At 41.1% G+C, this 16,444-nt stretch overlaps 1 protein-coding gene across 11 annotated transcripts in view; it reads right to left on the reverse strand.

Moving 5' to 3' along the window:
• The window catches only part of WIPF1 (WAS/WASL interacting protein family member 1), an 82,875-nt gene that overhangs the window by 14,459 nt on the left and 51,972 nt on the right, over window positions 1-16,444 (reverse strand). For 9 of the 11 annotated variants that reach the window (XM_043505311.1, XM_038421324.2, XM_043505307.1 and 6 more), the window contains 2 exons: window positions 4,373-4,461; window positions 2,738-2,867 (listed from right to left, as the gene is read on the reverse strand). In XM_043505311.1, coding sequence (XP_043361246.1) covers window positions 2,738-2,867; window positions 4,373-4,423 — 181 coding nt within the window. In that variant the 5' untranslated portion in view covers window positions 4,424-4,461. Of the gene's footprint in view, window positions 1-2,737; window positions 2,868-4,372; window positions 4,466-5,414; window positions 5,484-16,444 lie in introns of those variants that run through there. The other 2 variants (XM_043505312.1, XM_043505313.1) reach the window with 2 other exon arrangements.

The raw sequence follows: 16,444 nt of genomic DNA on the forward strand, positions 1-16,444 counted from the left end.
CCCTAATCCTTCTCTACCTTCCCCAGATTTATAGGCTTGGTTATAGATGGAAGACCTGTCCTTTCTGGTCCAGTTTGGAGGCTTGGAATGTGCACAAACCTCAGTCACCAATGGGGTTGCTGCCACAAATACATATTGAACAAAGCCCCTCAAGGGATCAGTGATTTGTTTTTAGATAGTTTTGGGAAGGCCTAGGAATGGATTTTAGCTTGTTTTTCTAACAGGCAGAACAGGTCATAATATAAAAATGCTTCTCTCTACTCTGACCATGACAAATACTGACACAGTAACTGGAATGCACATGAAAGTATTTTCCTGGTGCTAAATAAAGGCAAGGGACTACTTTAGAGCAGCATGATGCAATGAGCAGGGCACAAGATGGGGAATCAGGAGAGGTTCTGTTCCCTACTCTGTCACTGATACCATGTGAACCTGAGCAAGTCATTTCTCTGCACCTCAGTTTCTACATTTTTTTTTAAAAAAAGGAGAGAATGGTATTTCCCATCTTTTGTAAAGGGTTTTCAGGTCTGTGAATAAGACACACTATTCAGTAGTTTCTCCCTTAAAGAGAAAAGATGCATTATGGAGAAATGCTCAATTGCACCATTCCCCTTTGTTAGGCACACTGGGCCAAATTCAGCTCTGACTTGCTTAGGGTGTAAATCTCGGGAGAGTTCCTGCTATACGACTAGGAGTACTTGTGGCACCTTAGAGGCTAACAAATGTATTTGAGCATAAGCTTTCGTGAGCTACAGCTCACTTCATCGGATGCTATAAGACTTTAATCTTTCATAGTTTACTAACTCATGCAAACAAGAAAATAGATACCATCATCTTTAATATTACTATTTAATCTACCTTTAATCCCCATTGATTGCCTAGCCATGATAGCTCCAATTCAGCAGTGTAGTGAAATGTGTCTAGCTTTCAGTGGGAATACACACATGCTTAAAATTAGGCATCTTGCTGAATACGACCTAGATCTACTTTGCTTGTTTTTTCTGGTACACTTTTAAGAGATCTTATTCCTTTTAGTGCTTTGGTTTTCTTCAGTCATCTTCCCGTTAAAATCCAGGGTTAAAACATGCTGGGCTAGCTGAGGCTGTATTTCTCTACACCCCCACCTTGGAAGTCTGGATTGAGTGCCTGTCAATGTGCTTCCCATCAGCTGATCTGGCTGTGAAATGCCTTCTGTCACCAGACAATGGCCCCATGACCTACTAAAGGGATGGGCTTTTGTTTTCCTTGATCCTCTTTCCTGTTTCTCTCCTATCTTCCCAGAGATCTTAGGAATGGTGCTTTTCCAGTCTCCTCTGCATCTGCCAAGTGGAGTTCTGATGCACTGCAGCAGCTCAACTGGATGGAGCGCCTCCTCCAGCACAGGTAGCCCGTCATGCAACTGAGTTGCTACAGTGCATCAGAACAGTATCTAGCAGGTTGAGCCACACAGCATTTCTGTCCCCAGACTGGAAAGAAGTAATGTCTTTTATTGGACCAACTTCTGTTGGTGAGAGAGACAAGCTTTCAAGCTACACAGAGCTTTTCTTCTGATTTGGGACAGATACTCAGAGCATCACAACAAAATACAAGGTGGAAGAGATGCTAACACATATTGTTAGCACATATTTATTCAAAGTGAAGTAGCCTGTTAGCACCTCTGCATGCATAGAACAAAAATGTCTAGCTAGGTAACTCTATAGGAGACACCTCAGCATGATGCAACTGCATGCATCAGAGCGACACCTCCCAGGTTCGGATTCGGAGGTTTGACTAAGATTTTGCTTAGAGATACTAGAGTCAATTCATAAATAAGGCCTCAACCCGGGCACTATCCCAACACTGCACATACTTTTGGTCTTGTTGTGCAGAGACTTTTAGTGCATTACAGAAAGACTGTAATGGGATTCAAAGAGCATTTCCATTCACTTGATCAAAAGTAGAACATTATTAAATAATTCAGGAGATATTTTTAAAATAACCTGTACATAAATATGTAATTGTTTCATATTAAATGTTATCAGACTGATTAGATTTTCAAGCATTGTAACAGGAAGATCAGAGATTCAGGGAACAGTACATGCTTTTACCAGATATTTTTAGGCAAATTAAATATTTTTCTGGATCTTCTCTTTGGTTTAGTGTTTCCATCCATATAATATAGACACCTAGTCAGAGCCAAAGGGCCAGTGGTACCTGTGGAATGCAGATTGCTTCTACCACCCATCCTGGGTGTATACCAGCAGCTCTCATCATCCTGTCCTGACATCAAGATGCAGTTCCTTTTGTAATTATTAAAACAGCCGACCATTTCATATCAGTGGTGGGTGTAGATATTTTTATATATGGCTTTGAAATTAAGAATATTTTTCTATAGCCATCTAAAGTAGTACTTAAAAAATCACTGCAGTCTGCCTTTAAAATAAACATGTACTGCAAAACTCAAAAGCAATACACTTTTTTCCCCCATTCTCCACCATTACACTTAGTTGTGCCAGTTACATTTTGCTATAGACTTACCAGAGTTAGCACACAAATTAATATACACACTTTATAAACAGTAATGGATATCTCAAGTGATTTAATACATGAATATAGCAAATTATTTGACCATTTTACAATAATTTATTTTGCTCGACCATCCTGCATCTCTTCACCTTCTGATTATAAAAACTACTCTAATTTTGCATATTAACTCATCATTCATTAAATACATTAAAATAAATAGAATTGTACTTACTATCTAGGATAGGGGCACTTCTATCATTAGTAACAGCCTTCTTTAGCCTTTTTCCTTTGCTAATATCAGATAAGAGAGCATTTCGCCCTGCTTGTTCAGACCTGTTTAAGGAAGGCTTTTCGGTATTTGCCTGCAAAATGAAACAATAAATAAAGATATGAAATAAAACTGCATCATCCTGCTGAAATAAGGGGTGAAATGGATACCTCCATTTTTAACCCCAAAGCAGTCAAAATGAGTTTCAGGTCACAGTCTCCCTCTTGCAAACGTGGCACTAAATGCAGTTAGCCTTGCAAACAAAGATTCTGGTCCCCAAAAATCTACTTCTGTTTCAGCACTCAGGATCCATTGCCACATCACTGGTCTAATTTGAAACAGTCCTCTCTTCCACCCAGCATTCAGAGTCCATGTTTGATACATATGTAGCCACAATAGAGCTGTCTTTTTTAGAAATCTCAATTTAAAAATATAATTGAAAAGATGGAAGAAAATAAAAAGGTTGCTATTTTGGAGACTGAACAAGAGCAAACCATATGCACTGCTGACTTGCACAGAAAAATTGAAGTTTTTGAAAAAAAAATCACACTGAAGTACATCATATCCAAACACTGGATGTCTCAGATGGAAATCAAGCATTTGGCTACTGTTTGTTTTCTCTTCATTAAAATCTATCTGGAAAATGTTGATCCTCCACTTCAAAAATCACAGGCCTTTCTGATTTCCAGTCAAGGTTTTAAGATTCCCAACCTCAGTTGCATCTGCTTTGTCTTTTCAGAATGTAACTTTTGCATTATCTCAGCATTCAGAAAGGGTAATGACAAGTTTAGAAAAAGAGAGGAAATGTTTTGTATTGTTATACAAAATAAGAGTTCCAATCTTTCCAGATGTTTCTAAAGCCTCTCATGATTGACGGAAAACACATGTTACTCATTCAGACTGAATTTGTTGCATTAGGTTTCTCCCCTTCTTTGATCCATTTCCTTGCAAAACTGCAGCTGAGAAAAGATCCCAAAACCTAATTTGTTTTGAGATCATTTAATGATCATTGAAAGGGTTTCCTGATTTGCCAGCTCAGTAATATGGATGTTTCCCAGAAAGTGGGGACAGCAGAACGCCTCTGCACCCTTTGTGTGGCATAGCTTTCAGTGGCAGCATAAAGGGGAAGTGGGGCAGGGATGGATCAAAGCCACTGGTTCATCAAATAGGACAATCCATTAGCCTAATGGTTCTCAACCTTCTCCATAGGATGGCCTCATATTACAACAGAGAAAAAGTCTCACGAACCTCCTCCCATGTAGCTATAATGATAGAGAAGGTGATCACAACCTCCTGAAACATGGCCATGATCTCCAGGTTGAGAAACTGTATATTAGACTAACCGACCTGTATGGAGGGAGCAGGGGATGCAGAGCAGGTGCGGACAGTCAGTCAGTGGGAAGGAGTAGCAGCACAGCTTGTATTCCTGCAAGGAGTACATTCTCCAACCACTGAGGGAATCCCTCACCCGAGTCCCAGATATACAATTGTGCACAAAGGTCCAGAATTTGCCCCTTTAAATATGACCCACATGGTGCACTGTAACAAAAGATATTTTACATTTATATTTCATGTGACTACTTCTAAGTTGAAACTTACCAGTGCAAGAGTTGGGGGAGGTGGAGGAGCTGGAGGGGGAGGGACAGGCATGGTCTATCGTGGAACTTTTCCCGATATTGCTATGAAACCTGTCAACAACAAGGAGATACAGTAAAGTAACCAATCTACAACCTTTGTATTCACACTTTATCCTGACTGCTGAACCACCTGCTTAGCTAACAGATTTAGCAGCTACATTTTCTGAGCATAAATCAGTGTTAGGAGAATATTTCGTATTTTAAACTTTGACAAGAAACAGCTATAAGTATTAGCAATAGTGACATACATAAACTGGGGGTCCACACAAGATTTCAGTGGCTTGCAACTATGATAATTTCAGGTAAAGATGTCTTATTACTGGGCAATACCACCACAATGTCTATGCAGTATGTAAGGATTCAGTTGTGCATTTCCTGTTGATGGCCCTTATTCTGCACTACTCACTCTGGTGGCAGGCACTTTAGAATGTGCAATAATAAATAATGATCAGGCAAAGTTCCCATTGAATCCCATGAGATTTTCTCCTGAGCCAAGGACTGCAGGATAAGTCTCAGGGATTGTCACACAGCTAAATCTCCAAGCATCACTTTGAAAAAACACCCATGGCTATTAGAACTTTTAAATTCATACTTTAAAAAGGATGCAGTCCCCTAAGAGCCATTTAAACGATGAAGTTTGCAAATACTGCTACATCTACAACTTGTATTTTATCAAGGGCTACAGTGAAACACTAGGCTCATGCCCATCCCTGACTAAAGGAAGCGTTTAGCTTTGCCATGAATGCCAAGAAATAGTTGTGCCTCTTCTCTGCTCCCTATTTACCCTACGTGACTGGTATGGGGGAGGGAAAGTTTGTTACTTCATTTCTTTTTGGGAGCACCTTACTCCCTGCGGTATGCCTGGCCAGCTACTCTGGCAGGTCAGTAGTATGCCCAGCCACGGCTCTTCTCACTGCCCATCTGCTTCCTCACCGAGGGAGCATCAGGCAAGCGGCCCACTCTCTCCCTCACTCCACTGGGGCTGCAGTCAGGGCTGCTCTTACGTGGCCATGCTGAAGAGGCCTTACTTCCGCACATGGCCGGGTAAGGGGCAGTTTAGCCCAAAGCATTTGGGGATCTGCAAGGATGAAAAGCACCATAGAAATGCAAACTATTATTGTAGCAGAAACCCAGGCCTCAGAGTACGATGTACTTTATAAAAGAAAAATCTCAGCTTGGTATAGGAACAGACTGAGTGGGTGTGGAAGAGAGAAAGATTTCTTACCAAATACAAGTACCACAAGTCCGCCTTTTCTTTTTTGCGAATACAGACTAACACGGCTGCTACTCTGAAACTTATCAAATACTGTGACAGCAAGTTATCAGCGACCGGCACAAATGACACTTTCATGAATAAACATCGGGAGGGCTGGTGGGGGAAGGAAATAGCACAAAATTGCCCAACTGAGAGAGAACAGACTACCCCTCTGCAGCCTCTTCTAGGCTAATGTCTTTACTTATGGTGGTGTGCGGAGTATAGGCATTACATGTGTAGCTACATGCTGCAGTGAAAGGCTCCAGAAGCTTCCTCCCTCCTGCCAGAGCCTTTCACTGCAGCAAAGACAGGCTCTCGCAGCAGGCAGGCAGCAGGACACTGCACTGCTAAAAATGGCAGTGTAGAGGTGGGTAGCACTGCTTGGGTTGTTCAGGGTACACAGCTGGGGGCCCCGGTGTGGAGGGCCCTCAACTCGCCTTAGCTGCGCCTCACCGCTAGCTGGATGTGCAGTTTCTGTACTCAACATGCCACCGTACATGTAGATCTACCCCCGAGTGTTTTGGCTTCTGAGGAGGCTCCACTGGCAAGTAGCACTACGTGCAACCACAGTGCTTGCACATCCCTAATGCTGGCTGAAGCAACAGCAACAACAGATGTAAGCAGAACTAGTTCTAGGTAAGGTTAGGTTAGGTTTCTAATGTCATTGTAAACCTCATATTCAGCTACTTTTAAAAAAAAACTGTCTAACAACCTCCTTTAGGATTAAAGGTTTCTAAAACTTCGTCTCAGCCCAAAGATCTCCTAACAAAAATGAAAAAACCCAAAACAGTTTTCCCTAAATCAGCCATGTTATTTTTGAGTTATTAGATTGTGAAAAACACACTACGGATTTCCCATCATTCCCGTGATCTGAAATCTCATGCTTGGATAATTCAAAGAGATGAAAGTAAAACGTTCTACCATGGGTTTTTTGTAGATCTCATTAAGGCTAAAATATAGGTCAGATCTTAAGGGGAAAAAAAAAGGATTCTGTGTAAGTCCAACGTTTACAGATGGCATTTTGGAACAGAAGCACTAGAACTTTTCTAAAAAAGAAAAAAGGAGTACTTGTGGCACCTTAGAGACTAACAAATTTATCTGAGCATAAGCTTTCGTGAGCTACAGCTCACTTCATCGGATGCATTCCACTGTATTTTCCACCGAATGCATCCGATGAAGTGAGCTGTAGCTCACGAAAGCTTATGCTCAAATAAATTTGTTAGTCTCTAAGGTGCCACAAGTACTCCTTTTCTTTTTTGCGAATACAGACTAACACGGCTGCTACTCTGAAACCCAGAACTTTTCTATTTGTTTTTTCACAGCTGCATTCAGAAGCATTAGCTTAGAGGTATCCTTAAGATCAATGATTCTCCAACTATGGTTGAAGGTCCCACAGACTGCCAGCAAGTCCTATCGTGCAGAGGGTGGAATGGGAAGATGAAGGGAATTGGTAGTGCAAAGAGAGTGCTACCTCTATAATCAGCTGCTCCTTTCTGGAGAAGCCTAGCTATTGAGTACTAGACAAGGAGGGAGAAGCAGGATGGGGTCAACATGCTGACTGCTGCTGAATGAAGGAAAGATCAAATTCCTGGGCCAGAAGCTGCAGCAGCAGGAAAGAAGAGATCACCACAGATGGGAACATTATACACTTGCCTGCCTCACTGCCATAGGTGAGTGGAGGTAACAAGCACACATTTAAAAGAAAGTGGTTTCTGGAACAGGAAGCTAGTTTGTTATTTAAGATGCCTCTTTTTCCCACATATTTTTCTTTTGCCAGTTCAAATAAACAGGCATTAGAAGAAGGTGCCACTATCAGTCACTCAAAACATACCTATGCAGAACAGGTTAAAAAGTCATGGGAGTGGGCATAAAAGTTACCCTCCAGGCTTCCGTGCTGACAGTAATATTTCCCACAGTAGTTATTCAGAGGAATACACAAAGCTTATTTTTTCCACACTTATTTTTTAAGTCTCAAAACAAGACTTGCATAAAACACATTCTACTTACTTCAGCTCTACCTCATGCTAGATAGCATACATAGATTAAAATCAGATTAATGCTAGAAAAGGGAAGTTTAATTATCTGAGCTGTTAGTCTGGATTCGAGTCACCACTTTGCAATTCTGTAATATCTCAGAAATGACAAGAAGGTTTAGGTGTGTTAGGAAAAAAAAACTTGCTTAGAAATAGAGATTTATATCTTAAGATGCTAGTGTGTTTCATTGAGGAAAAACAACTTATTTTCCTAGTTATTTGTAAAGTCATAAAAAGCATTCCAAATACACTTAAAACAAAATCCATGCTACGGAGAGGAGAGAAGGAATTTATATAGGCTGCAGTTCAAGAAAGCACTTAGGAATGTGCTTAACTTTAAAGATGTGCTTCAGCCCCATTGATGTGCGTAAGTAATTTTCTGAATTGGGACCGTAATCAATACTGCCAAAAGTCTTCAACAGGGAGAAGAAAGGGGGAGAACATACCACCATCTTGAAATCTAACTAACCGGGGGAGAAAATGGAGTTCAAAATGGTTTAAGGCACTCCTTTTGCCTTGGAGTCTCTCTCCCAATGTTTGTATGTTTATATATTCCTTTAAAAAAAGTTTCTCTCTTGTTGCTCTGTGAGATACCAATGCAAATGAAAGGAGAAGCTGATTAACTTACTGAGTCTACACACAGTGCTGTCAAACCAAACTGATAGAAATTCTCTTTGATCTTTGTAGTTGTAGGAGTTACCTCTAATATTAGCAGGTGAAATATTTCCAGACAGAAGTAGGCGTTAATTGACACTATCACAGTAAGTTCTGAAAAAAAGAAAAAAGGAGTACTTGTGGCACCTTAGAGACTAACAAATTTATTAGTTCATGAAAGCTTATGCTCAAATAAATTTGTTAGTCTCTAAGGTGCCACAAGTACTCCTTTTCTTTTTTGAGAATACAGACTAACACGGCTGCTACTCTGAAACCAGTAAGTTCTGAACATTTCTTTTCAGAGTTTTGCATATTTCCAACTCTTATGATCATCAAATAAAACTGTGAACAAAATATTATCCATTCCCAATCTTCTTATACTAAAATTCAATATTTAAAATCTGAACTCTAACAGAAGAGCTAATTAAGACATATGCGCTTTGTTCTTCAACTTCCTGTTTAAAAAAAAAAAAAAGGTCAACAGGAAAATTAGTTCTGACAGCAAACCACAATCATCCTGTTTCTTAATACAGTCTTTTCATAGCTGCAGTTGCCTGCACAATTACTATGTCATCATACCAAGAGGGGTGGGAGGGAATAGTCATGCTTTTCACTTATAAGAAAATCTTAACTCCCTCAACTGAGTTAAATGGGAAATAATTTGTTGTCTTCATGTAATTGCTATGGCAAAAAGCTAACAAAGGCAGTTTGGGTAAGTCATTGCAAATTAATGACACTATATATAAAAATGCATGCATGTAGGCAGCTCAAAGATAAAATCAGTGAACATCAGTGATAAAAGGGAAAGGATAAAATCAGTGAGAACATCAAGCTGGAACAAAAAGGGAAATGATCCCATAGTTGGGACCCTCCTTCCAGATGATGTCATGGTATCCTCTTGAACCGAGGATACCTCTGGGGAAGGGGTAGGAAACCAAGTTAGCAGGAAGACACAGGTAACTGTAATGGGGGATTCAATTATTAGAAATATAGATAGTTGGGTTTGTGATGACCAGGAGAACCACATGGTGAATTGCCTGCCAGGTGTGGAGGTTGCAGAGCTCTCAAGACATCTAGATAGATGGATATGCAGAACTGGGGAGGAGCTGGTGGTTGTGGCACATGTCTGTATCAATGACACAGGGAAAGGTAGGAAAGGTGTGCTGCAGATCAAATTTAGGCTGCTAGGTAAGAGACTGAAGTCCAGGACCTCCATTGTAGCATTCTCCCACAGGCTTCCAGTTCCTTGTGCAGGCCAGTTACACAGGCGGAACTGCTGGGTCTCAATGCACGAATGAGATGGTGTTCGAAGAAAGGATTTAAGTTTATTAGGAACAGGGAACCTTTTGGGAAAGGAGGAGCCTATACTAGAAAGCTGGGTTCTACCTAAACCAAAATGAAACCAGATTGCTGGCATGTAAAATTAAAAAGGTCGTATAGCAGTTTTAAACGAAGGGCTGGGGGAGGCCAACAAATGCATAGTTTGGACAGACACATCCAATAGGGAACAATTTATTAAATTAAAGGAAAACTCTATATATTAGTAAAGTGAAGAGGATAGAAGTTGACAAAGTACAGGAAGAAGCTGAAACTATCAAACAAACGAGTCTCATTCAATCATATAACAAAGGCAAACAACTAAATACTGACAAATTTTATAAGTGCTTGTTTGCAAATGCAAGAAGTTTAAATACTAAGATGGGTGAACTTGAGTGCCTGGTATTAAATGAGGATATTGATAAGATAGGCATCATAGAAACTTGGTGGAACAATGGTGATCAATGGGACATGGTAATACGATGGTATAAAATACATAGGAATGACAGAGTAGGTCATACTGGTGGGGGAGCACACTGTATATGAAAGAAAGCTTAGAGTCAAATATAATAAAAATCTTAAAATGAATCAAACTTGTACCATAAAATCTCTGTGTATAGAAATTCCATGCTTGAATAATAAGAGTATAGCAGTAGGAATATACTACCAATCACTTGACGTGATAGTGCTTGTGAAATGCTCAGGGAGACTAGAGAGGTCATAAAGGATAGAAAACCCCAATAATAATGGGGGATTTCAACTATCTTCATATTGACTGGGCACACGTCACCTCAGGATGGGATGCAGAGATAAACTTTAGAAACATCACTAATGACTGCTTGGAGACGCTAGTCCTGGGACCCACACGCAGAGAGGCAATTCTTAATTTAGTCCTAAGTGGCAACTCAGGGTCTGGTCTGAGAGATGAATATAGCTGAACCGCTCAGTAAAAGTGATGACCATAATTAATTAAATGTAACATCCTTGTAGGGAGGAAAAATACCAAAAAATATCAAAGAAACACGCCACAGTAGCATTTAACTTCAAAAAGGGGAACTACACAAAAAGGAAGTGGCTAATAAAATGGAAATTAAAAGGAACAGTCCCAAGAATGAAATGCCTGCAAGCTGCATGGAAACTAATTTAAACCACCATAAAAGAGGTTCAAACTATATGTGTACCCCAAACAAAACAAAAACAGCAAGAGGACCAATAAAGTGTCACCATGGCTAAATAACAGAGGAAAAGAGATAGAGACAAAAAGACTTATTATAAAAAATCAGAAGTAAAATCTTACTGAGAACATAAGAACGGCCATACAGGGTTAGACCAAAGGTCCATCTAGCCCAGTAATCCTGTCCTCGAGTGTAGCTAATATAATGCCAATTTTCAAATAAGGCTCCAGAGGTGATCCTGTCAATTACAGCCCAGTAAGCCTAACTTCAATACCAGGCAAACTGGTTGAAACCATAGTAAAGAACAAAATGATCAGACACATATATAAACATGATGTTGCAGAAGAGTCAACATGGCTTTTGTAAATGGAAGTCATGCCTCACCATTCTATTACAATTATTGGAGGGTGATGGTAAGCATGTGGATTAGTGTGATGCAGTCAATAAGATGTACTTACATTTTCAGAAAGCCTCTGACAAGGTCACTCACCAAAGGCTCTCAAGGAATCTAAGCAGTCATGTGATAAGAGGGAAGGTCTTTTTAGATCAGTAACCGGTTAAAAAAATAGGATACAAAGGGTAGGAATAAATGGTCATTTTCCCCCACAGTGGAGAGAATAGAGGGGTCCCCCAAGACTGTACTGGGACCAATGCTGTTCAACATATTCATAAATGATCTGGCAAAAGGGATAAACAGTGAGGTGGCAAAGTTTATAGATAATACAAAATTACTTAAGATAGTTATGTCCAAAGCAGACTACAAAAAGTTAAAGGGATCTCAAAACTGTGAGACTGGGCAAAAAAAATGGAAGATGAAACTCAATGTTGATAAATGCAAAGTAATGCAAATCGGAAAACAGCAGACCAACTATACATACAAAATGATGGTGTCTAAATTAGCTGTTACCACTTAAGAAAGAGATATTGGAGTCATTGTGGATTGTTCCCAACGTGCAGCGGCTGTCAAAAAACCCCAACAATGTCAGGAACCATTAGGAAAGGGATAGATAATATGACAGAAAACATTATAATACCAATACATAAATCCATGGTGCGCCTACATGTTGAATACTTTGTCCAGGATATACTGGAACTGGAAAAAGCTCTGAGAAAGGCAACAAAAATGATCAAGGGTATGGAATGGCTTCCAAATGAGGAAAGACTAAAAAGATCAAGGCTGTTCAGCTTAGAAAAGAAATGACTAAGGGGGATGTACATATGATACAGGTCTATAAAATCATGAAAGGTGTGGAGAAAGTGAATAAGGAAGTGTTATTTACCCCTTCACTTAACACAAGAACCTGGGACCACCCAATTAAATTAACAGGCTGTGGGTTTAAAACAAACAAAAGAAAGTACATCTTCACAATGCACAATCAACCTGTGGATTGCCAGGGAATGTTGTGAATGCCAAAAGCATAAGTGGGTTCAAAAAAAAGTAAGATAAATTCACGAAGGACAGGTCCATCAATGGCTATTAGCCAAGATGGTCAGGAATGCAACCCTATGTTCTGGGTGTCCCTAAACCTCTGACTGCCAGAAGCTGGGACTGGACGATAGAGGATGGATCACTTGATAAATTGCCCTCCTTTCTTCATTCTCTCTGAAGCATCTGGCAACAGCCACGGGCAGAAGACAGGATACTGGACTAGACAGACCATTGGTCTGACCCAGCATGGCCCTTCTTATGTTAACTTCTGCAATAATAAATGTACCTAGTGTGGTTGCAATTAACAAAGGTGCTTGCAACACTAATGAACAGTGAGACAAAGCACCACGTTACAAATCAAAAGGATGAGAGTCTCTGGCTTTGACACTTTAGGACCATAGATCTTTGCAATCCAAGGTTAATTTCTTTGCATTTTATTTCGGGAAAGTACTGTATATTAACATTATTTTATATATAAAAATTAAAAGGGCCAGTATCTGAACACGCACTGTAATGAATCCTGTGCTGTAGGCAAGAGATACAACAGGAACCTAATACACACATCTCATCCAAGACTACAGGTTTCAGAGTAGCAGCCGTGTTAGTCTGTATTCGCAAAAAGAAAAGGAGTACTTGTGGCACCTTAGAGACTAACAAATTTATTAGAGCATAAGCTTTCGTGAGCTACAGCTCACTTCATCGGATGCATAGAAACCCAGTCCTTAAGCTCCAAAAATAAAGGTCTGTATCTGTGCTAAAAGAAGAATTTTCCACAACTGGCAGGGCAACAGCTGTGAGGCAACCTCACAGACAAATCCAGTACATTATGATGACTCCACAATCAATATCATGGGCTATGTACAAAGTAATAACAGAAATTCACCCGAGTGCTATCCCTAGTATTGCTGAAAATGTTGCTGGCACCTTTCATCAAGGAAAGGAATGATAAGAAGCTACCGCAATATAACTATGCTTTTTAAATATACCCTCTGCCATGTACATTGGCCAAACTGGACAGTCTCTACGTAAAAGAATGAATGGACACAAATCAGACGTCAAGAATTATAACATTCAAAAACCAGTTGGAGAACACTTCAATCTCTCTGGTCACTCGATCACAGACCTAAGAGTGGCTATCCTTCAACAAAAAAGCTTCAAAAACAGACTCCAACGAGAGACTGCTGAATTGGAATTAATTTGCAAACTGGATACAATTAACTTAGGCTTGAATAGAGACTGGGAATGGATGAGTCATTACACAAAGTAAAACTATTTCCCCATGGTATTTCTCCCTCCCCCCCCCACTGTTCCTCTGATATTCTTGTTAACTGCTGGAATTAGCCTACCTTGCTTGTCACCATGAAAGGTTTTCCTCCTTTCCCCCCCCTGCTGCTGGTGATGGCTTATCTTAAGTGATCACTCTCCTTACAGTGTGTATGATAAACCCATTGTTTCATGTTCTCTGTGTGTGTGTATATAAATCTCTCCTCTGCTTTTTCCACCAAATGCATCCGATGAAGTGAGCTGTAGCTCACGAAAGCTTATGCTCTAATAAATTTGTTAGTCTCTAAGGTGCCACGGGTACTCCTTTTCTTTTTTCTTAGAATATTGATAGACCTTCTTCATTTTCTTTGGGCTTCTCCAACTCTTCCCTTTCTTAAAGCAAAGAAAAACAAAAAAATCCTCCAAACCTGTTTATAATCCATCAGGTTAGTGTTACTAATATTAGACAGACCATCCCAGAGGTTCCATCACAGATTGGTTTGAGGAATCTGCCCCTGCTGAGACTAAAACTCTCAAATCCAAAAGCATCTACGCTACAAAGTCATCTAGAGGAGGATTAGAACGCAGCATTATATGTTTTCATCCTCTTTCAAGGCATCTATTCCAGTCACTAGGAGGTAATACAACTAAAAACTGCACTAAAACTCACATATCTTGAACACTAAGGACCAGTGCAGGGAGGCTGTGATCTTAATTTAAGTTATTTTGCAAATTACCAAATGTTACTCCCAAGGGCATTCTGCACCAAAAATTTTAAAATTCTGCACCAAAATCCTTTACAAAAATTCTGAAAATTTTGTTTGTCAAATAAATGTTGAGGCTCTAGCATGGCATTGGGGAGCACATGCCACTGGCTATACAGAGGTGGGAGATCACTGTGCAGCCCCTCCCACCCCACCCGACACAGACTCAGCAGTGAGGCTGCACCCAATCCCAACACAGCGCAAGGACCCGGTCTGTCCCAGAAACACCCCGGGGCCCTGCTCCTCTATGTCGGCAGGTAGGCTCAGCAGTGCAGCGTGAAATTGCACTCCATATATTTTATGGAAATATGCTAATGAGTGTGAATATAATGTAACTGGAATATGCTTTATGCAAAAGGTCTCTTGTAAGGTATCACTAAAAGCTTATAATCTACTGAACGTGTTCATCCTATTTGTATGACTGTATCATTCTTGTATCTAAAACTAGAAATATGAAGTATTACTCTGAGGTCCTATTGTAATTATGCAAAGTGTGGGCCATCATTAATGGCCCAGGATCTTGATGGCTCCCATTAACTAGAACTATTGGTTGTAAAAGGCTCTGTTTACTTGTAAACCTTCCTGTGAATCAGGCCGGAAAGAATGGAGGTTTGGGATCTCACAGGACACGTGACCATATCACCTGGTACTGGAATCCATCTTAAACCTGGTGCTTTTCCATTTAGAAGGAAGAGTGGGAACCCAGAGAGAGAAATTATTCCCACCGTGTGCCAAAGATATAAAAAGGGGTGGAGCAGAACAAAGGGGGCTGCCAGTCATGAGAAATCCCCTAGTTACCATCTGAGCTAGAACTAACAAGAACTGTACCAGGGGAAAGGATTGAGCCCAGACTAAGAAGGAGTCTAGTCTGTGAAAGAAGCTTATTGGAACATCTCTGAAGGTGAGATTTACCTCTATTCAGTTTCTTACTGTATTAGGCTTAGACTTGCATGTTTTGTTCTATTTTCCTTGGTAACTTACTTTGCTCTGTCTGTTATTACTTAAAACCACTTAAATCCTACTTTTTATACTTAACAAAATCACTTTTGTTTATTAATTAACCCAAAGTGATACATACCTGGGGAAGCAAACAGCTGTACATATCTCTCTCTCAGTGTTATAGAGAGTGGACAATTTATGAGTTTACACTGTATAAGCTTTATAGAGTAAAATGGATTTATTTGGGGTTTGAATCCCATTGAGAGCTGGGTGTCTGGGTGCTGGCGATAGGTGACTTGGTGAGCAGTTTTTGGTTAAAGTCTGCAGTTTTGGGGGCGTAGACCAAACCTGGGTCTGTGTTGCAGCAGGCTAGCATGTCTGGCTCAACAAGGCAGGGTTCTGGAGTCCCAAGCTGGCAGTGGAAAACGGGCTCAGAGGTAATTCCAGCATGTCAGGTAAGAGTCCCAAGAAGCATCTCTCTGACCAAACCCGTCACAGACAGGATCCAAGTGTGGAGGGGCTTAACATGGGGGGATCCAGGTGTGGGTTGAGAGGGTTCTTTATGGCGCAATCTGGGTACGGGCAACTCAGTGCAGGTCTGGGTGCAGGGGAATCTGGATGCACAGGGGCTTGTTGGCGGTTCTGGGTGCAAGAGTAATGGGATTCTTCTGGGGGGTCCAGATGATAGTGGTTGGGGTTCAGCAGGGTCTAGATGCTGGGAGCATGGGGTGGGGATCCAGGTGCAGCTGGTTGGGGCTCAGTGGGATAGTCCAGGGTGCAGGGGAAGTGGGGCTCATGGGGGGGGGTGCATGTGGAAGGGTCTGAATATGAGGGGGGGTCTGGATGCATGGGGTTTGGGTGTATGGGGGAGCAGCTCCCTGTACAGGGATCCCTCTCCCTGCAACTGAGGGTGTGTGTGTTGGGGGTGGGGTGTTGCAGAGCTTCCTGCAGCGGGGGGGAGAAATCTTGGCATGGGTCTGAACAGGCCCCAGATGCCATGCAGGGGAAGAGGAAGTCCCATCCTTTCCAGCCCAGCTGTGAATAGCAGCAGAGCCATGCAGAGGGTAGGAGCCACCAGCCAGGTCTTCTCTTTCCCAGTCCCGCCCCCTGTCCCACAGTGATTTACCTCTAGGCCGGCTGCCCTGGGAACCTGAAACATACTGCTGGGAAGAAATGCATGACCACCCTTGTGGCTTTCCTTTGCT

The sequence above is a fragment of the Dermochelys coriacea genome, chromosome 11, assembly GCF_009764565.3.
Source record: "Dermochelys coriacea isolate rDerCor1 chromosome 11, rDerCor1.pri.v4, whole genome shotgun sequence".
Taxonomy (NCBI): Eukaryota; Metazoa; Chordata; order Testudines; family Dermochelyidae; genus Dermochelys; species Dermochelys coriacea.